The 24502-nt window shown below is 25.9% G+C and overlaps 1 protein-coding gene across 1 annotated transcript; it reads left to right on the top strand.

Moving 5' to 3' along the window:
- The first annotated feature begins 906 nt into the window (after positions 1-906).
- On the top strand, positions 907-17656 carry LOC127244835 (chorismate synthase 2, chloroplastic-like). Its single transcript, XM_051265357.1, has 13 exons — positions 907-1079; positions 8269-8419; positions 8585-8661; positions 9052-9110; positions 11622-11705; positions 11781-11873; positions 13828-13908; positions 14359-14490; positions 15187-15289; positions 15453-15547; positions 15612-15677; positions 17083-17167; positions 17349-17656. The coding sequence occupies exons 1-13, from the start codon at positions 944-946 to the stop codon at positions 17495-17497; spliced, it is 1311 nt and encodes a 436-aa protein (XP_051121314.1). The 5' UTR covers positions 907-943; the 3' UTR covers positions 17498-17656.
- Positions 17657-24502: the final 6846 nt, after the last annotated feature.

Consider the following 24502-nt stretch of genomic DNA (forward strand, 5'->3'; position numbering starts at 1 on the left):
AAGAGCAACCGGTGCAGAAAAGTCGCCAGTAATATAGCAACTTTTTATGAATTCAGCCTACAAATCATAATTATCACCAGAAAGAATAACAGTAATCCAAGAAGCGTCTACACGATCCATATTAAGAGCTATACTATGAAGCTAGAAAATCAAAAATAGTGTAGCGTGCACAAAAGAATTGTGCAGAAAATCAGACTGAACAAGTCAACCCAGTAACAGTCGCAAAATAAATTCAAGTCAGATGGCAAAACTGACCATACAAGGATATCGGGAATCGAAGTAGGAGACGGCGGCCGGAAATTGCCGGAGGCGGCGGGAAGGCAGCAGTCGCCAGAGGGATACGAAGTCGATTTGCGTCGGAGGCGCGTGCGGCTGCCCCGCATGCCAGCGTCCGCGGCGAAAGCAATGAGGATTAGTAACTATGTCTATCCCAGAAGAAAAATAAGCTCTAATACCATATTTGAATATTTGCGGAAAATAAAAATTATATATTAACCAAAAAAAGAGTGTTTCAATATGCATATATATATATATGCATATATATATGTGGGCCCCAAATGACAATATATAAAAAATATGCTAACACCTTCGTCATTCAAATTTATACTCACTTTTCTTTTTGGGTTAGTCATAAAAAATTATTCTTGTTTTTTTTTTAAGTAAAAAATCATTATACTTTTATATTTATTTTTACTATAAAAAAATAACAATTATTACTCACTTTGTTTAAAACTCGTGCCATATTAAATGAGCACATATTTGCTTTACGAGGCAGTATTATTCTTTTTGTAAATGATAGATCGAGCAAATTCACACCTTTAAAACCAAATATAATTTTCGTCGCCATCATTGAACTGTGTGCCTATATATATATATATATATATATATGAGCATTGAGCAAGGAAACCCTCGTGAGGCTGACGAGTGAGAAATACTATAAAGAATGGCATGGTGCCTCTCGACCGTACACTTTCCGGCTGCTCCATATTCATATAATACTTCCGATAGATTCGCCGGCGCCGCTCTCCGACTCCGCTCGAAGCTGCCGGACCGCCGATCCCAACATTCCCCACGTTTAGGTCCACCCTATCATTTTTTTTATATACTCTCGTCCCATATAAATTGTCCTATAAATAATTTAATTAAAATAAAAAATTATAAATTATGATTTTTAAAATTTTTTGTCAATCCTATGAAGGATGACCTCTAATAAATTTATTCATCTTAAATGTATAAATTAATTTAATTAAATTTTTAATTTATTAGGACAACTCAAAACTTTTTTATTTTTATCTCTCTAAGCAATAAACAATTTATTTTTAAAAATTTAAAAGTTATCATTTTTTATAAAATTATTTTTAACTTAATTATATAAATAAATATGTTTTTTTATTCATTTGTATTATATAAAATTTTATTATCAACAAAATAACCTCCATATTGTATATATTTTATTGAAATATAATCCTATAAATATTTAAAATGCTAACGACACTACTCATATAAAAAATAATAAAATAATATTTTAACTTATTATTAATAACTTATTCATCTACACTACTTAAAAATACTGTGTCCGTCCGTTACAAAATAGTTCATCTCTTGCGGGACGGAGAAAAAATCAATTATTTAATATAAATATATATATATATATATATTTATATTATCATACCGTTTTTCACATATAGAAAAACATCTTAAATAAATCTTTTTTCATTTTTCAAATTCAATTTTAATGGATATAATTTACCAACTCATTTTGGTTCTCAATTTAGTTCAAGTAGTTTATTATTTAAATTTCCTTATTTAGTTAGTTTTTGTTTACTATGTGTTCTTGAATGTAGATGATTTTTATACTACGTGTTTTTGAATGTATATGATTTTTATACTACTTTAGTCCGACTCTAAGAGTTTCATTTACTTTTTGCGTATAGATCTTTTAATATTAATTATAATATCAAAACGTAGTACAAATTAAAAAAAAAAATTATAAAAATACTTTCATTAGTGTTTTATAATACTAATAGAAGAAAATTTGTACAAAAAATTATACAAATATAAATATATTTTTAATGTTAAGCAAAATGACGCAAAAGGTAAATGTGACTCTGAGAAACGAACGAATGTAGTATTAAGTATGAAAATTTTTATTGATAATATAAAAAATAATATTTTGTATTAATATGTATATATATTGGATTTTTATAATAGTATTTATAAGAAATCATTTCACCTAAAAACAATACGTGAACAAGAAGTTACATCCATAGTTTAGTTTCTTTTTTTTTTTTTTTTTATAAACCCTCAGTCGAACTTAATACCATACAAACTAAATTCGACGGAAAAATCACACTAGGCGAACCATGTGTGGCAAGTCCAACCCCTACACTACCAGACCATCCCTTACGGACAATCTAGTTTCTTTTCTTAATTTTGGTTTTGATGGATTTACTAATTTTTGTTTTGATTTTAGTTAAACTAATTTATTATGTTTCTTTACCCTTACACTATTATGCGATTGGACTATTTCTAGTTTTCTTCTTCTTTTTTCTGTTGTTTTTTTACATATAATTATTTATACGCTTTTCAATATATAATACTCTCTCCGTCAAGCTAGAAAGTATACATATTTTTTTTTTGAAACGTCCAATTATAAAGTAAATATTTCATTAAATACCTTACTTTTTTCCACAAATACCCCCACTTTACATCATATCATTACTTTTACACCAAAAAGCAAGGGCAAAAATGTCATTACACTACTTTTAACTACCCAATATAATTAAAATACTATTATTTCTTAAACACTGCGCCAAAAGTAATTGTATACTTTTTTGTGGATGGAGGGAGTATATATATTTTATTTTCTTACAAAAAATTAATACTTAACATTAAAATATTACTTATTTTATATTACCGATATAATTTATTATACTTAATATAAAAAAATAAATACTTCTAACTAAAATAATAAACAAACATAGGGTGTATTTGTTTGAGGGTTTGGATTTTGAGTTGGGATTTGAATAGTAAAAATTTTGAATTTGAATAGTTGTATGATGTGATATTAATAGGGTTTGATGTGATGTTTTGAATGTAAAATTGATTTTTAGTATAATATAAAAAATGAAAAATAGGTGTTTGATTTGATGTTTTTGGGGGGAAAAAATTGGATGAATAGTGGAAATCCACCAAAATCCTTCAAACAAACACACCCTATATATTTTTAGATGAAGTTCACAATTTTTAAGATTATATATGATATTTTTATATATAATTATTTTAAAGATTATTTGTAAAACAAAATTAAAATAAAATTTTCTAAGTAAAAGAAATAGATTTTGTATTACTTTTTTATTTATTTATTTTCTTATATAAATTGTTTTGATGTTTATTTTATAAATATTTATTTTAAATTATTTTTTTTATAAATAATTTATTAATGATAAGTTTATTTGTATAATTCAACATATTCCCATTGTCTTACAAAAATATGGGATTTTGATTGATACTTTTCTGTTATTTTTGCTTTTTTATAGTAAAAAAATATAAAAAATTGTATAATATTTTATTAAATAAAAAAATAAGAATATTTTTAAAGACGAACAAAAAATAAAAAGTGGGCACATTTTTAGAAGACAAGGATAATATAATTGTTTAAAATAATGTGTACATATTTTTGTACAAAATATTATATATTCTTTCTATATTCTAATTCAAAGTACCATTTTTATTATTTTCGTATGTTTTACTCAAAAATATTTTTTTTTTCTCTTTTCAGTAAAAATAGTAATACATTAATATCAAATACCATTTAATTTTTACATAAATTATAAACATATCATTACACATACAATTAATTTATACCTAAAATCAAAAGATAAAAATATCAAAATCTCTTGTACACTTCTACCAGTGAAATATTGTATTATTTTTTAATTTACTATAAATCCTAAAAAAAACCCCTTTGAAGAGAGACGAATGGGGTACTTTATTTAAAAGTGTAAGTATATATATTTTATATTAATAGACACACTTCAAATAATTTAAAAATTAATTGAAAATTGATTTATTAAAATTTTAAATTATTTTTAAAATATTTTTAAATATATATAAAATTTTATCAAAAAAAACTTCAATTATAATCTATTTTTTTAAAAAACAAATATTTGTGGTATATTTTAGAAAATACTGATTATATTTTAATCATTTTATGATATATATATATATATACTAACCTTAAAAATATCAACTATTAACAATATTAGAGTTTTTGGTGAGATAATTATAAATTATTTTTACTAAAATAAATGCGTACATTAATGAATATATATATATATATATACAAAAATGTACTTGAGCCTAAAATAAAATATAAAATAAATAAGTAATATAAAGAACAATACAAATAACAATAATATACTATATAGCTAACAAGTAATTTTAAATTTAAATTTAAATTTATACTTCTATTTACATAATATTTTCATATTTATTGATGATATAAATATTATATACATTTTATTCTAATTTATAGAATCTTGACTCACCCTACTCATTTTCTAGCTAGGCCAAAATGTTGGATATTATAGATCTAATATCTTATGATTTATATTAATACTTCATTCGTCCGGCTGTAAAAGTCTTATTTATTTTTTTCATATTGATATTTGAATATTAATTATTACATCAAAATGTAGTATAAATTAATAAAAAATTATAAAAATACTTCAATTAGTGTTTTATAATATTAATAGAAGAATATTTGTACAAAAACTTATACAAATATAAGGATATTTTTAATGTTAAGTACAATGACACAAAAGTTAAATGTGACCCTTAGAGACGGACGGATAGAGTATTATACAAAATCAAATTATCATAATATAACAATTGTTCACACAATACTCCATTCGTCCCTTAACAAACTATCTATTTTTTTTTTCATTTTGGTCCGGTCAATAACAAAGTATCCGTTTATATTTTTAGTAACGGTAATATCTACCTAGCATTACAAATATCCTTTCAATTTACAATATATTATACAAATGATATTACTTTTATATCATATAATAGTAATAATGTTAGTTTAGTCTTTTTATCTTTATTTATGCTGCATCTCAATATAATACTAATATTTCTAAAACTCCGTGCAAAAAGTAAATGAATAGATAAATATGAGACGGAGAAAGTATATGTTATCATTGATTGCCATTACATCCTAAAGATATATACAATACATGTTTTTAAGAGTAATCATGTATTGTCTATAAAATACAAAATATTACCGCTATCCCACTTAATTTGTTCATTTTTTTCACATTCATTCGTCCCACATAAATTGTCTCTTTCTTTTTTGGAAATATAATTATACATTTTAATTATATTTTAAAATTCATAATTTATAAATTTTTTTTTATTTTAATAAAACTATTTAATTGTTTTAATCTTAATATATAATTATTTTTATTATATCGTAATTATTTTTACTAATACACTTTTTAATTACTTACTAATTATATTATATCTAAAACTTCGTATCCAGCTAAAGTGGACAAATTAATTGGAACGGAAAGAGTAACAATTATTGATTGAAATCAACGTAGTGTTGATTAACTCATTTACACCATAAACACTTTCAAATAGCTCAAAAATAAGTTGAACTAATTTTTTTGTCATATTTGGTGTGTAATTTTTTAGGTTGTGTTTATATATATATATTATATATTAGACAATAATTTATGTGATATTATAAAAAAATAATATTAAGAAAATATACAAATAAACAATGTACCACATACGAAAAAAATCATAAACCAATTCCGATAAAAATAAAATAAAATAAAAAATAAAATCATAAACCAAACAAATAGTATTACATAAGCATTTGTTTTTTTAATACCATATTTATTTATTTATTTTTGTTTTTAAAATTAAATAACAAAATCTAAATTTTCGTTCATATTCAACACTATGTCAGACTTTTCATTCAACTATTTGTTTGTAAATTTTGGAATCGTATTCGAGGTATTAAATACTTCGTCCGTTCCAATACAATTGTCTTATTTATCGTTTTTGTCCGTCCCAAAACAATAGTCTCATTTTCATAAATAATCATATCACTATAAAAACTACATTTACTTTTTCATTATTATTACACAATTACTATTACTTTTTACACTAATATACTCACAGTAGCAAAAAAATCTTTTACCCGTATTTTTTACTCACTATCAATATAATATCAATATTTCTTAAATCTCGTGTCAAACCCAACCTAGACTATAATTTTAGGACGGAGAGAGTAGTAAATTTTAAATCAAAATAGCTGTTTTATGCGATATAAATTAGTATTTAATGTGATATTTTTTAATATAAAATTAATTTTTAATATAGTAAAAAATATATATATTTGATTTCATATTTTTTGAGGTAAAAGTTTTCCAAAATAAAAATCTTTAAAAAAATGCAAGCATAGGATTATTTAGTTTTAATTTAATTTAAAATTAAATAATATTAAATTTAAAATTATGCCAATCACACTCAAAACATAAATGGGCAAATGGCAAACTAATTTTTGTGATTAACATTGCTATTTATGTATATTTTTCTTGGAGCTGTGTGTAGGATTTTAGCCAGAATTTTATTACACCTTCCGTCCCAAAGCTATAGTTTGGGTTGGGTTTGGTACGGAAAAAAATATTAATATTATATTGGTAGTGGGTAAAAAGTACGGGTAAAAATTTTTTTTGCCATTGTGAGTGTATTAGTGTAAAAAGTAGTGACAATTGTGTAATAATAATAAAAATGTAAAGGTAGTTTTATAGTGATATGGTTATTTATAAAAATGATACTATTGTTTTGGGACCGACAAAAATGGTAAACAGGACTATTGTATTGGGACAGAGGGAGTATTATTTATTAAAAAAAATTCTTTAAAAATATTAAATAAAAAATTATTTTGTATTTTTTTTTATAATATTATACTAAAAATTAATTTTAAATACAAAATATCAATTTAAATTTATACTTTCATATCTCTCCATTCACATCATCATTTTTATTATTTTCGTTTATTTTATACAAAGTGTACCTTTTTTCTATTTTAGTAAAAATAAGCGTATATTAATATCAAAATACCGTTAATTTTTTTTTAAATTACAAACATATCATTATATACAATTATTTTATATATAAAATCAAAAGACAAATATCAAATTTTTTATAAATTTTTACTAACCAATAAAATATTATTATTTTAAATTTATTACAAAACCTTAAAAAGATATACTTCATCCGTCTCACATAATTTTATCATTTTTTTTTTAAAATATAATTAGACAGTTTAAAATTAAAAAATTATAATTTTTTAATCTTAATTAAACTATTTAGTTATCTTAACTTTAATTTATAATTATTTTTACTATACAATAATTACTTTTACTGATATACATTTCTTAATTACTTACTAATTATACTTTACCTATCTACAGTAACGAGCCCATATTATATGGGACGGAAGGAGTATTTGAGTGAGAGGAAAAAAGTACTTCCTCCGTCCTAATACAATAGTCTTATTTACTATTTTTGTCCGTCTTAAAACAATAGTCTTATTTTCATAAATAACCATATCATTATAAAAAATACCATTATTTTTTCATTATTATTACACAATTGATACTATTTTGTACACTAATACACTCATAAAAGCAAAAAGTCTTTTACCCATATTTTTTTATCCATTGTTAATATAATATCAATATTTCATAAATTTCGTATCCGGCAACAAAGACTTTACTTCTGGAATGGAAGGAATTTTGTTTTTACCATTCAAAATTCAATGCCCAACTCCAAACCAGCAACTATATATGTATAGCTCTAGAAAAGTCGAGAATGTTGTGAAAAATTATAGTATTTTGGGTATGTTTCTTATGCCAAAACTCTTGATTATGGGTTTTAGTTTTTGGATTTGGATTTTTGAATAGTAAAAAGTTGAATTTGAATAGTTGTTTGATGTGATATCAATAGAAGTTGATGTAATATTTTGAATGTAAAATAAATTTATATTATAATATAATAAGAGAAAAATAATTGTTTGGTGCAATAATTTTGGAGAAAAAAAAATAATCTAAATAGTAAAAATATATGGTAAAATTTACCAAAGAACACAACACCAAATTTAAACCAAAATTTTCCCAAATCTTTAAAAAAAAAAAAAAAAAAAAAAAAAAAAAAAAACACAGTTAATTATTAATTATATGTGAACAGAAATAGAGGCCGCAGGGAACACCTACGGAACTTATTTCCGGGTAACAACCTTCGGAGAATCTCACGGCGGCAGTATAGGGTGCGTTGTTGATGGATGTCCTCCCAGGCTTGCTCTCTCCGAACCTGATCTGCAGCTAGATCTAGACAGAAGGTATACATACAGATTATTTTACTACTGATTTCATTTCTCAAGCTGAAAACCTTGAAATTAGGTTTAAATTAGATACTATTTTTGGGGGATTCGTGGAAAGAAGAGCAAATTAAATCAGTTACGCATACATAGGTCGATTGTGAATTTTGATTTGATGTGTTTTAGGAGGCCTGGCGAGAACAGGATAACGAGCCCTAGAAAGGAGAGCGATACTTGCAAAATAGCTTCTGGAATTGCTGATGGTTGGTTACCTAATTGAATCAAATATTCAAATGTTATTAATTGCTATTCACTGCGATGTATTGATACTAATTCAGCTATGGCGCTGGGTTGGTGGGTTGGTTCATTTGGCATGGTTGCACTCTAGCAGCGCCGAGCAAGGGGCATTGCCTTTTTTTTTTTTTTTTTTTAAAAAGAAATTTTTTAATTTTTAAATATATTTTTTATTTTTCTAAATTTTAAAAAATATATTTTAAATTATAAAAATAATTTTTTTTAAATAATAGAAAAATTGAATATTTGAATTATAATAATAAAAAATAGATTGTGATTACAGTGAAATTACTATAGAAACTGCATATTTAGAGTTAAATGGATTGGAGATAGCCTTATTGAGTACTGATTGGCTGTAGGTTTAACGACCGGATCTCCGATCAAAGTGGAAGTTGCAAATACAGGGCAAAGAGGAGCTGTAAGTATCAAATATTCATTTTTCTCTTTTTACTACTCCCTCCGTTCCACTCACTCAAGCTGCGTCCACTACAAGAAAAAATCATTTTTGTAACAAAACTTTTTTGTCTCTAAATCTACTTTTTCCGTTACTAATGACATTAGAGACGGAATTAGTAATGGAATTACATTAACTACGTGAACTTTAGTGACGGAATTCCGTTACAAATATATTATTTTTTTGTAGTGGTCGTCGCAGATGGCTACGTTCCTTTTTTATATGTCCTATAAAAGATGATATTTTTCTATTTTTATTAAATTTATTATATCTTTTTAATATGCTTAACAAATATAAATTAATTTAATAAAATTTATAATTTTTTACTTTCAATCAAATACCATTTATTTCTATTTCTTTCGTTATAAACAAATACTTTTATCTATATTTAAAATTTTTTATTTTTTATTAAATTAATTTTAAGTTAATTATAAATAAATAAATAAATATTTTTATTTATTTATAATATATCAAATTTTATTATCTAATAAAATGATATTCATATTCCATATATTTTATTGAAATATTATCTAAAGATATTTAAAATACCAACAATATTATTCATATAAAAAATAATAACATAGTATCATAATTTATTATTAATTAATAACTTACTAATTATACTACCTAAAATAACATGTCCCTGACAAAATAGCTTATCTTTGCTGGGATGGAGGGAAATTACAAAATAACAAAAGAATTTTTATTATATCTGATCATAGATTGAAAATTTATATTTTATATTTGAAATATTATTAGAGAGAAAATTGGTTATTTTCCGAAAATAATAATATATTACACACTTTTATTATTTTTATATTATTTGTACACTTCCTTATAATTTACAAAAGAAAATATATCTCTTCTAATCATTTTACAAAACAAACAAATCCATAATTTTTGGTTCCATTGTAAATTATAATAATCAATAATAGTCTCATTAAAAAAAATATTTATTAATCAATTTTTTTAGTCTCATGATAGTTGACATAGATTAAAAGGCTAACTAAGCGGCGCGGTAAACATTGAACACTAACACTGTTGAGTTTATACATTTGTTTAAAATATTCATATTTTAGGTCACGTTCACGATCTTGTTTTGAACATCACCGTGTTCTAAGTAATGTTCATTTTTTTAAAAAATTATTTAGTGTATATATAATGCAATTCAAATATGTTTTACATTATTTAAAACTATAAAAACATAATCAAATTGAATGTTTTAAAATATTATTGTAGTGAGATAATTTGAAGGATATGTTTTTTATATGAGATATGGGTAATTGTGCGGTGAATATAAAAATAATATGTGTAATATATTAATATTTTTGAAAAATACGTATATACATTTTTTTTGTTAAAAGAATATACTACCTCTATTTACTTTTTGTTTTCAATTTTATTACCATTCAACATACCAATTTTTAATGAAAAATACTTCATTCCTTTGGGGTTTTAAGAAATCATAGTATTTATTGATCGGTGGTGGAAGTGTGTAAAGATTTTGACTTTTTTATAAAATAATTGTATGTGTAATGATATATTTATAATTTAAATAAAAATTAAAAGTATTTTAATATTAGTGTGTGATCATTTTTAGAAAAAAAAAAAAATACTTTTGAATACTTTGAACTAGAGAAAGTATTACATCCCGCAAGCTATTTAATCTATAAATCGCGGGTGCGTTTCTTTTGATGAGTTTGAAAAAAAATTGGTTTGAGTTTAGTATGAAAATATTGTTTGATAGGTGAGGAAAAAAATGTATTTTTTTCGGAAAACGCAGAGTCTAAATATACCCGAACAATGTAAACAAACAGGTAATAGTTGTATGCTTGTCATTGAGGTCCTTTTTTTATTTTTATTTCTTTTGAGTATACGATGCTCATAAGTCAATATGGTATTTTAAATAATTAAAGTAAAACATATTTACAGTTTTGACGAGTACCATGAATGACTGAGGGTATGTTTTTTTAAATGGTTTTGAAAAAAAATTGATTTGACTTTGGTATTAAAATAATATATGATGAGATTATTTGTGAGAGAAAAAAATTGTATTTTTTTTTTTTTTTGTTTTTAAAAACGCAGATTTTAAATAGTAAAAACTGGAAATTTTGAATAAAAGAAATATTGTAAGAAAATTGAGAGTTTATTTATTATTTATTTTTTCAGAATATTTGAGGGATTCTTTAGGTTTTATTTTTCTTTACTTTTGAGTTTTTTTTTTTTTTTTTTCCTTCAATTTTATTTCTATGCAATTCTACACAACTGCCTATAAAAATATACTAATTTTTTATATGAAAAAATTTATTACATCCAATCAGCTATTTCATGTAAGAAACACTAACACAATGTAAACAAACCAGTAACAGCTATATGCTCGTCATCATGAATCTCTTTTTTTTTTTTTTTTGTTGTTTTTTTTTCTTGGTATTTATGATGCTCATTAAGTCAAATATGGTGATCATCTGCCTGTAGGACTACAGTGACATGTCAGTGGCTTATAGGCCATCTCATGCAGATGCAACTTATGATTTCAAGTATGGTGTAAGATCAATCCAGGTAACTAAGATCCCATTGCATTACATTTAATCAATTATGACTGTGGCCAAGATATTATTGTTTAATGGAATTCAGGGCGGCGGTAGATCTTCTGCAAGAGAAACCATTGGGAGAGTTGCTGGTGGAGCTATTGCAAAGAAGATTCTGAAACAATATGCAGGGACTGAAGTAAGCTAGCTCTTTATTACTTAGTATTCTCTCCGTTCTAAACTCAAAGTACCTGTTTTACCATTTTCGTCCATCTCGCTCCAAAGTATTCATTTCCTATTTTAGTAAAAGTAATCATACACTAATACCAAAATACCCTTAACTTTTACTTAATTTACAAACATAACATTACACATACAAAGTCAAAGACAAAAATGTCAAAACCTTACACATTCCACTGACTAATAAAATATTATCATTTTTTAATCTACTACAAAATCCAAAGGCACCTGATAAAAGAAAAAAAGTAATAAAATATAAGAATAATAATAATAAGGCTGCCCCCGTAGTGATCCGGCCAAATCACCATGGTGCTGATTTAGCAGGATTAACATATGTCATATGCGTGACCAACATATGTTCATATATATTTCAGCATATGCTGAGTTAAAATATAATATATGTTGTATTATAAATGTTGAGATATTTTAGATATTCAATTTTAGATTTAGTGGATTTATGTCTAGATTTGATCTTATTAATAGATTAGATTACTTAAATATAAGTTTATCGAGTCTATTTTGCATTGCTATATATAGGTTTTTTCTTTTGATGATCAATAACACAATCTCATTATTTTCCCCCAAAATTTCTAACATGGTATCAGAGCATATTTTTCTCATACAGTAGATATAGCCTACCAACCCGTGTTTCTTCGGGTACATTCAACCTGGATTGTACCCGGAGGTCTTGTGATTTTGAGATCATGCATTTGCAAGTTGTCTTTTTGCAAATCTGTCTCGTCTCGTCTCCGATCTGCCATCTGTCCGCTGCTTATCTGTTGACTGTGTGCAATCTGAAATCTTCGTTGCTTGTCTGTTGCCTGCGAGCGATCTAAAACGATCTGCCATATGTCCATCGTCTGTCTGTTGCTGCGTGTGATCTGTCATCTGTCGTTGCCTGTCTGTTGTCTGCGTGCGATCCGCCATCTTTCGTTGCTTATTTGTTGCCGAAAATCTGTCTATGATCTGCCATCTGTCCGCTGTTTGTCTCTTGCCTGCGTGCGATTTGATATTTCTGATGTTTGCGATTTGTCTGTTTTAGGTTCCGGTGGAGTCATTTCGTTTTCGACTCCGATGGAGTCATCTCATTTTCTGCTCCGATGGAGTCATTTCGTTTTCGGCTCCGGTGGAGTCATGTGGTTTTCGGCTCCGATGGAGTCATGTCGTTTTCGGCTCCGATGGAGTCATGTCATTTTAGGCTCCGTTGGAGTCATCTCGTTTTTCGGCTCCGGTGGAGTCATCTTATTTTCGGCAACGGTGGAGTCATTTCGTTTTCGGCTCTGGTGGAGTCATGTCGTCTTCGGCTCCAGTGGAGTCATGTCACTTTAGGCTCCGGTGGAGTCATCTCGTTTTCGGCTCCGGTGGAGTCATGTCGTTTTTTGCTCCGGGGTGGAAAGTTGTCTCGTTTCCGGCTCCAATGGAGAGTCAACTATTATTTTTATTTATGTTTTTGTTTTTGCGTTTATGTTCAACTTTCTTGTCAAACTTAAGTTGGATTATGTTATACCATTTGAGTTTGAGGGGATGTTGAGATATTTTAGATATTCAATTTTAGATTTAGTAGATTTATATCTAGATTTGATCTTATTAATAAATTAGATTACTTAAATTTGAGTTTATCGAGTCTATTTTTTATTGCTATATATAGGCTTTTTCTTTTGATGATCAATAACACAATCTCATTATTTTTCCGCAAAATTTCTAACAATTAATATGCTGAGATATGTATAAATACGATGACCATTCCTATAATATATGTTGATTCGGTCAAATCAGCATCATGCTGACTTGACGGGATCAGCAGCTGATCCATGCCCCACTAATGTGGGGTTTAAATTTAAGAGAAACTAATGAGCTGATGGAAAATATCAGAAGCGCTGTTAGTATTTCATAAATCTATTTGTTCTTGGCAGATTCTAGCCTATGTTTCACAAGTGCACAAAGTTGTCCTTCCTGAGAACTTGGTTGATCATGAAACTCTAACACTTGATCAGGTATATATAAACAATCATCTGACTCTTTTTTTTTGTTCTGCAAATGATTGTATTGTATGTCTTGACATATTTTAGTTATTGAGTTTTTTAGATTAGATTGTTATAAATTTAGTTTTATCCATATGTTAGGTTGTTATGATTTGAGCCTATATGTAGGTCTTTATTTTGATTATGAATAATAATGCAATTTTTGAGTCGTTTACAATTTATTTCCCACAGTATATATATGCTAGCAGCACTAATTTGTTCGATACAAGGATGATGAGTAAAATAAAGCCTAATTGGGAGTTCAAATCTTCACCTTAAATCAATCTATTGGCTTGTTCTGAATAATAAGTCCTTAATTTAGCTTACCATGTTTTCTAATTTAAACTTCATTTCCTCTTTATGTCATCATAACTTGTTCTTGTTAAAGAAAAAAACCAATGTCTATAGTTTTGATGTTGCCAGGTAGAGAGTAATATTGTGAGGTGCCCGAATCCTGAGTATGCCGAAAAAATGATTGCTGCTATTGACACCGTCCAAGTGAAAGGTGACTCAGTTGGCGGTGTTACTACCTGCATTGTTCGGAATGTCCCAAGGGTATCCCTATCTCCTTGCACAACTTTTTGTATTTGCTACTCTCTTGCGCGCTCTCTCTCTCTCAAAAAAAAATTTAAAGGTGTGTTTCTTTTGATTGGTTTGGAAAACAGTTTGATATTAAAATAAGATTTAATGAGATATTTTGTGAAAAATATATATATATTTATAATTTTTCGAGGTTTGGGTCTAACATGATCACGATCAGTGATATATACATGGTCAATATCTCTAGCTATGAAGCTATTATGAAGTGTAGCGAAATTAAGTGAAATCAAGATGAAAATATAGGTACGAAAGAGGAGAGTTTGGTGAACCTACGCCAAGGGTGGCCAAACTTTAGGGTGTGTTTGTTTCAAAAATTTGGAAGGATTTACATTATTCACACAAAATTCCCCCCCTCCCCCCAAAATATCAAATCGAACACTAATTTTTTATTTTTTACATTCAAAACATCACATTAATACTTATTTATATCACATCATACTATTATTCCAATTTAAATTTTTTACTATTTAAATCTCAACTAAAAATACAAACCCTCAAACAAACACAACGTTCGGTAGTTTGTTTTAGATTTTAATTTAAGAGATAGTACAAGTAAATGTAGGCAATAAAAGTAAAAACCCAAGTGATACTCTTTTCCAAACTTTCACAATATAACTTAGAATCAAAATATGTACCTCTTTTCGTTGTTAGGGTCTTGGCTCTCCGGTGTTTGATAAGCTTGAAGCTGAATTGGCGAAAGCCGTTCTTTCATTACCTGCGTCGATGGGGTTTGAATTTGGCAGTGGATTTGCAGGTGATGAATGTAGTTATTTGGTGTTGAATAATTCATCTTCATAGATCTTGTGGTATATATCAAAGATTTTACTAAAATGAACCTTTCTAGGTAGCCTTTTAGTTTACTGAGAGACATTATACATTGAGTTCTAATATATATCCTTGTAATGAAAATTGATCAGGTACATTTATGAGTGGTAGTGAGCATAATGATGAATTCTACATGGACGAACATGGTCGAATTAGAACACGAACAAATAGATCTGGTGGAATACAAGTAAGGTTTATTAATACTTGCTTCTTGATCATATGTTTGTTCATCATTTTCATTGCAATTTTAGGGTGGAATATCTAATGGAGAAACTATCAATATGAGAATAGCTTTCAAGCCAACACCTACAATCTTTGTAAGTGATCTCTCTCTCTCTCTAGCTCTCTGTCTCCCTAGCGCTCTCTCTCTCTCATGATGCTCATTTCTAGATTTACTCCCTCAGTCTCGGAAAAAATATATATTTGGGTTTTCGTAGTAAATTAAAAAATAATAATATTCTTGATTAGTAGAAATATATAAGATAATTTTGATACTTTTATTCTTTATACTTATGTATATATGTAACAGTATATTTATAATTTATATAAAATTTAAAAATATTTTGATATTAGTGTGTGATTTGATTATAGGAGACAATAGATATTTTTAAGTAGACGGACAACAATGGTTAAGAGAATACTTTCAGTTTGGACTTAGGGAGTATTTGGTTTTATGACTAATCCAATATCTTAGTCATTTTTTTAGCATACTTTTGAGCTCTTGATATATACTTGTACTCATTTTTGTAGAGTAATAGTTTTTGTATTTCTAGTAAAAAATTATATTTATGTATTTTTCTTTTTGCATTTTTTTATTATTATTATTATAAAAGATAAAAATACCAATTATTATCTATCTATATTAAAAATTATGTCCAAAAGTATAAGTACCTTTTGTTTACGACAGAACAAGTATATATTCATGTTTTAAAAATTTTAATGTTGATGAATAGTTTACAAGTTCCATATATATATATATATATAAATAAATATATTAGAAAGTCACTTTCAATATATACCTCCGCTATTATTATAAATATTTATTTATTTTTTTTTTTTTTGTCATTGAAAAATTTTAGTATATCTTTCTATTGAATGATCACACTCATTATATTTTTTCTTATATATAAAGAAATAAAAATACAAGTTATTACTTATTTACATTAAAATTTCTGCTTCAAAGTATGAATATACTCCTTTCGTTCGTTTCTAAGGGTCATATTTATGTTTTGCGTCATTGTACTTAACATTAAAAATATTTTTGTATATTTTTTTTTTTACAAATGTCCTTCTATTAGTATTATAGGACACTAATGGAAGTATTTTTACAATTTTTTCTTAATTTGTACTATATTTTGATAGGACAGAGGTAGTATATTTTTTTTATTACAGAGATTTATATGTTTAGTTTTTCTCATTTTTGAAACAATATGTGATTAGTCCCCTTTGATACAATACATTATTAGTTCAATTCACTCAAAGAACCTTCTCACGTTGGCTTTAAATACAAAATAATATTGTCCCGTCTCGTGATACGAGGGTAGACTTGTGTAAGGTGAATAAGGTGTTTTTATTTCCATGAATATTCGTATTTTGTGTCGTAGTTAACAATTTTCCAAAAAAAAGCCACAATAGTTACCCTTTCGAACATTTACTATGAGTTGTTAACTTACAAAACAACTAGCGCAACATTAACGAACAATTTGGCAATACTCTTTGCAGATAAAGCAGAACACTGTTACTAGAGATGGACACGACACAGAGCTCAAAGTTCGTGGTCGACACGATCCTTGTGTAGCTCCACGAGGTAAGCAAGCCCGACGATGAATTAAAGGTTTCCATGTATTTTATATTATTGCATTGATAGATAAGTGTCTCCTGACATTTCTCGATGAATGAATGTGTTATTGCAAAGTTGTTCTCAATGCACGCGGCTCGTACCTTTTTTTTTTTTTTTTTTAATTATGTGATCGGTGGTTGATATGCAGCTGTTCCGATCGTGGAAGCAATGGTGGCGCTGGCGCTCGTCGATCAATTACTGGCTCAGTATGCACAATGTATGCTCTTCCCGATCAATCCGGCATTGCAAGAACCTCTAAGATGGCCAAATAATGAGCGGGCACAAGTCTCCCTCTAAGGCCATCCGGAGATGCGCCACATCATTTTATTATTTGTTTGTTTTTAGAAAAATGAGATATTTACTTCCCAACATCCGGCGGAAAGAGAAAGTGACGTGGAAGACAAAAAGTAATGGAGATTTATTGTAGACATTCTCATGCTCTTCCTTTGTTCTTTACTTCTAACATTTTTATTTATTTATTTATTTATTGCTATTTACAGTTTTTCTCATCCACTTAGGGTGTGTTTGTTTGAGGTATTTGCTTGGATTTTTACAATTCATCCTATTTTTTTCCCCAAAAATATCAAATCAAACACCTATTTTTTATTTTTTTTATTATACTAAAAATCAATTTTACATTCAAAATATTACATCAATATCTATTTATATCACATCATACAACTATTCAAATTCAAAATTTTTACTATTCAAATCCCAACTCAAAATCCAAAACAAACACACCCACCCCTGGTATATATTTTGTTATTTTTTATTATTCAAACAAAAAAAAATATCTATTTCTTTATATATTTTTAATAAATATGGACTCATTGTATATTGCTAATGCCTTTATATTTATATTTATATATTTTTTCATAATAATTTTACATATCATAAAGATAAAATAGTCTTTATATACAAAATTATCACTAACTATCATTAAAATAAAATATTTATTAAACACAATGCAAAAAAATAAATAAGGTTTATCTATGAACCACCTTGATCAGATCACGGGACCCCACCACTTGATTTCTATATATTATTTATATATATTAATTTTTTATTTTTCTTTTAATTAAAATGGGCCCAAAATACAAATTTTAATTATATATTTCTTTTTTATAATTATTTTAAATGATTATATTTAATTTTTTTAATAATTAATTATATAATATATTATTTTTATCCTCTCTAGAATGATTTGGGTATTGATTTAGTTTTTTCAAATTTCTATATTTGGACTGCAATTATCTTTTCCATGTCAGCTATTTTAAATTTTTCTCAATTTATTTAATTTTTTTTTTTTTTTTTCGGCTCTAGATGTTATGGTTGTCTGGTTGCTTTTTTGAAATTTTAGATTGTGTAGTACATCTGTTGTGATTGTCTTGTGTGTTTTATTTTTAAAAAAAAATTGCTTAAGTGTTACAAATTGTAGAATTTTCGACATAGAAAAAAATTCAATAATAATTTATTAGATTGTATACTTACTTGAAAAAGTGGTTGGATCCGCCACTGTCATTGACTACTATATTTTAGGGGTAAGTAAAATATCCGAAATCTGAAAATTCAATCCGAATCAAACCAAAATTTAAAATTTGGTTCGGATTTTTCGGATTATCAGATTAGATCGGATTGAATTTTTAACAAATTTTGAATTTTCAGTATACTTAAATTCGAACTAATCCGAAATATAACATTTTAATATATTTTTTTATTATACATATTTAATATTTTATTAGAAAATATTATATTTTAATATAAAAAACTCAAATTTATCAATTATATTTTAATATATTTAATTTTTATATATTATATATATTTAATATTATAAAATAATAATAAAATTTAAAAGAAATTTAAAAATTAAAAAATAATTATAAAAATATTTAGAATTTCGGATTTTTCGGTTTGGTTCGAATTTTTTAGTTCGGATTACGGATTTTCGGATTTCGAATTTTGGTTATTTCGGTTCAGTCCGGATTAGTTTTTTAAAAAATTTCAAATTTTCGAATCGAAACTGAAAATCCGAATGCTCACCCCTACTACCTTTATTGGTAAATTTTTTGCTGATAAAACTTAAAATAAATTTGAATTCATAATTTCATAGTTACAAATTCATGCATGACACTAACTCCACCATGTCTAAAGAGGAAAGATGACTTTGTTTGATTTATCCAAAACTATCCTCTACTATTATATCAATACTATATCAATATTATTTTAAAATATATGTATATATATATATTCAAATAGAAATTACTTGTTAATTTATTTTTTTTATATATTTTATAAAATTAATTTATATATTTATAGATCTCTCTTCAAAATTTTATGTCATCACTTAAATATATTTTTCCCTCATTTTTTTTACATTATAATTAGAAGATAAAAAAAAAAATTTACAAATGGAAATGTCAAACTTTCATGTTAAATATATAATCAAATTATAATGCGTGAAAACATGGGGTGTGTTTTTGTTATGGTTCAAATATATTTTAAAGATATTCTTTCGACAGAGTTTTTCAATAAAAATATATTATTTTTTAAAAAAATTATTTTTTTTAAAAAAATTCAAATTAAATTATTTCAAACACAAACTAAATAAATCCAATATATACTACTGTCATTTTGTATTAGAATATTTTTAAAAGAAATAAATATTAAATATTTAAATAGTAAAAAATAATAATATTAATATTATAAAAACTTTCATCTTTATAAAGTTTTTTTTTTTTTACAATTTTTTTAAATTATTTTATATCTCAATTTTATTTTCAATATATTGCATTTAATATTTATTTTTACTAGAAAACATCAAACATAATTTTTTACCTTAAGAATATCAAACATTAAGAGGTTAAAAATTTTGGGAGAAAATAATGAGATTGTATCATTGATCATCAAAATGAGAGACCTATAGCCAATACAAAACAAACTCGATAGACTCAAATATAAGTAATATAATATATGGATAAGACCAAATATAAATATAAATTTACTAAATCTAAAACCGAATATTTAAAATATCTCACATTCCCCCTCAAATTCAAGTCGTATATCAGAAACCAACTAGAGTTTCATAAGAAAGTTGAATACAGACTCAAAATCGCAAATAAAAAATAACAGTTGACTCGGAGCCGAAAACGACATGACTCTCCACCGAAGCCGAAAACAAGTGACTCTCCACCGGAGCCGAAAACGATATGACTCTCTACCGGAGCCGAAAACGATAGGACTCTCTACCGGAGCAAAAAATGACATGACTCCCCACCAGAGTCGAAAACGATATGACTCTCCACCGGAGTCGAAAACAGTTGACTCCCAACCGGAGCCGAAAACGATATACCTCTCTACCGAAGCCGAAACAGATAGATCGCAAACACCAAACAAATCATAGAATTGATCGCAGAACAGATCGCTGACACCAGCTAGATCACAAACACCAAACAAATCATAGAATAGATCGCAGAACAAATCGCAGACATCGGACAAATTAGATCGCACGCAACTAACAAACAAGTAGCGGACAGATGACAGATCGCAGACAGATTTCAGATCCCACGCAGGCAACAAACAGACATCGCACAAATGGCAGATAACAGATAGATCTCAGATTACGCGCAGACAACAACGGTGAGATGACATAAAGCATACATATTTCAGAGACAGATTTGCAAAAATACATACGTGTAAAGCATGATCTCAAAATCACAAGACCTCCGGATACAATCCAGGTTGAATGTAACCAGAGAAGGTTGAATGTACCTGGAGAAACGTGGGTTATTAGGCTATATCTACAACATGAGAAAAATAGACTCTGATACCATATTAGAAATGTTGGGGAAAAATAATAAGATTGCGTTATTGATCATTAAAATGAGAGGTTTATATATAGATATATATATATATTATAGATAAGACCAATTCTAAATAAATTTATTAAATCTAAAATTGAATATTTAAAATATTAAAAAAAAAAAAATTGTGTGACAACACAACATAGTATGGACTTTAAAAATAAGCTCGAATATGTGTTTAACATAGCTCCCATCTCGGCTTGGGTTTTAAAAATAAATAAATAAAATATATTTTATTTTTATTTTTAGAATATAATAATAAACATACAACGTAATTAATAAATTCTAAATTCTTAGTTATAAAATGGAAGTATTAATTTATTATCATTTTTGTCTAAACTTTAAATTTGCACCGTTTGTTATTATTTTTGTTAAAAATTTTGGTCTTTCGAGTCCTAATTCATTTTATCCCTCAATAATATAAGAAATTAATTCACTCATTAGTTCGGTTCATCAAATTCGGCCCGAAACCTTTAATTTTAGCCCAAACTCAAGTCCTACCATTTGTTGTTTTAAAAAGCACGATACAATTAATAAAGTATACAGGAGAATGACGCCGAATTTTGAATCATATGTGTATTATTGATATTTTTGCTATTATTTTTTAAATAAGTATGACCCACTACACATTATTTATATCAATGTCATTACATCAAATAAAAATATAAAAACAAAAAAAAATTAAAAATGACAAATAATCCAAATAGACTCGAGACTCGTATTCGACTCATTTATTTTGGATCGGGTCCATTTTTCAAAGATCAGTTCGGGTATTATATATTCTCTCCATCCTTTAATAATCTATCCATTTTTTTATTTTGGTCTGTCCCATCAATTTCTTTCTTTTTTAATAATTGTACTATCTACGTAACATTACAAATACCTTTTCAAATTACAATATATTACACAAATGTCATTACTTTTATACCATACAATACTAATAGGGTTAATTTAGTCATTTTACCTTTATTTCTATTTTATCCCAATATAATACTAATATTTCTAAAAGTTCGTGCAAAAAACAAATGAATATATAGATATGAGACGGAGGGAGTATCTGAAAACTTGCATGTTATGCATTTTATTTTTGTTAATATTTTGTTATGGATTTCTAATGATTTTGTGAATATTTGATATCTTTTGTTGATTTATGAGTCATTTGACAAAATTAGTAAAAGAATAAGAGTAATTGAAGAGAATATGATCAGAAATGTTCGGATATGTAATCTATTTACCCAATGAAATAATATTTGATGAGATGTTTTGTGATAAAAAAAAATGTATTTTTTTCCGAAAACGCAGAGTTTAAATAGTAAAATTTGAGAAAATTTGATTAAAGAAACATATCTTATGATATTCGTAATTATATTTTTATTTGAATATGTAACATCAATGTTGAGTAGTTATGTTTCTGTGAAATTATGAAATCAAATTTTATTTGAACTGGATTTTTTAAACTATATAATTCATTTTGACAATTTAATTTTAAAGATTATATCTAGATTGTTAATCTGATTATCAATAATAAACAATCACACCCTTTTTAAGAAACAAAGCCATCATATCTTGTGATTTGAAGTATTTTAGTTTGAAAATTTTTTATTTGAATTTTATTTTAAACTATAATAAAAGAAATATATATATATTTTGAAAAAAAAATTCAAATAATAAAAATTGAAAAATTTAGGATAAAAAACACGTCTTTTCTTCAATGCATTTATCCTAAAAAGATTTTTTAGGTAGAGTCATTTTTATTATTTTTAAAATTTTAATTTTTATTATTTTTTAATGATATTTTATATCAATTTTTTTGCTTAAAATATTATTTAAAACCTTGTATAAATGGCAAATTCTTGTTTCCAATAGTACATACATTAGTAATATGTTATTCCATCTGTAATTCAAATTTATTTTTATTTTTTTTGGTTGTCATCCAAATTTATTTCTATTTATATTTTTAGTAAAAAATATTACTTTTATTTACCAAAAAAAAGTAAAAATTTATATTTTTACATTTTATTTTTAAAAAATCAGTGTTCGATCAAATGAGCATACAATTGGACAACGATAGCGGTAAAAAATAAATAAATTTCAGAAGAGGCGAAGCACACCAAAATAAATAATAATAAACTAATGAGTAGGTAGTGAGGAGGGGCCATCCATTCTTACTCACCTAACTTTTTTTTATTGATACCAACTATATTACTCACTAATATCATAAATTCATAACCTAAGATTTATTCTTATTAATTAATTTTCCTAAAAATAATAAATAATATTATTATTATTATTTTGTCCGTCAAAATTATATCGTTAGTTTTCTAATTATTAAATAAATTTATGCATAATTTATTTATTTATATATATATATACAATTTTATTACTTTTATCTTATCGAATAATAACCGACTTTTACTATTTTTTCTACTAATTTCATAACTTTTTTTTAAAAAAAAAATCAATTTTTAATATTTTTTTATAATACTCTCACTTTACTTCTTATTTTCACAATTTAATACTCCCTCCATCCCGAAGAAGCGTCTTGTTGGGAGTTGGCACGGAAATTAAAAAATATATTTAATTGAAAGTGGGTATAAAATAGAATGTAAAAGATTAAAATGTCCTTACTTTTTTAAGAATTTTAAAAAATAGATTAGAGTAATAATTAGGGATAGTTTGAAAAAAATATGAATAATTTTGTTATAAAATGGAGACCACGATTACTAAATAAGGAAATAGGACAATTGTTTTGGGACAGACGAAAATGGAAAACAAGACAACTCTTTTAGAACGGACGGTGTATTAAAATATAATTATTACTTTTTATTTTTACAAATTAATATTAAAATATAATTATTATTTTTTATTTTCATACACAATTAAACCTACATAATTTTACTAGACGAGAAGAGTAACATTCAGTGTATATATATATATATATTATATTTTGTATACATATTATGAGTGTGTTTACTTATATAGGATTTTACCGTAATTTTATTATTTTAATTTTCTTTTTTTAAAAAATAATATCAAATTTTTATTTATTTTATTAAACTAAAATATAATTTTACATTGAAAACATCGCACCAATACATATTTATATCATATCAAATAATTATTTCAATAAAAAATTTTATTATTCAAAATCAAAACCGAACACACCCTATTTTTTAAAAATTAATTGGAAAGTTGTTTCAAACATTTTTATTGAAAAAAGACTCCTAAAAAAATTCGTTTGATTTCTATTTTAAATCAATCTTGTATTATTCAATTTGTGTCATTTTTTTTTAAAAAATGTACTCCCTCCGTCCCCGTAAGAAAGTTGTCATTTTGGTTTTTGCGTCATTGTACTTAACATTAAAAATATCCTTATATTTGAATAATTTACTCAACAAATATCGTATATGTATTACAAGAGACTAATAAACATATTTTTGTT

The sequence above is a fragment of the Andrographis paniculata genome, unplaced genomic scaffold (genome assembly GCF_009805555.1).
Source record: "Andrographis paniculata isolate CXL003 unplaced genomic scaffold, ASM980555v1 Contig21END, whole genome shotgun sequence".
Classification (NCBI taxonomy): domain Eukaryota; kingdom Viridiplantae; phylum Streptophyta; class Magnoliopsida; order Lamiales; family Acanthaceae; genus Andrographis; species Andrographis paniculata.

Excerpts from the sequence above, each read along its gene's own strand:
- LOC127244835 (XM_051265357.1), top strand. The coding sequence starts at position 944 with ATGGCATGGTGCCTCTCGACCGTACACTTTCCGGCTGCTCCATATTCA. Across the intron at positions 11,706-11,780 it reads ATGGTGTAAGATCAATCCAG|GGCGGCGGTAGATCTTCTGC; the intron begins GTAACTAAGATC and ends AATGGAATTCAG. Across the intron at positions 15,290-15,452 it reads ATTTGGCAGTGGATTTGCAG|GTACATTTATGAGTGGTAGT; the intron begins GTGATGAATGTA and ends AAAATTGATCAG.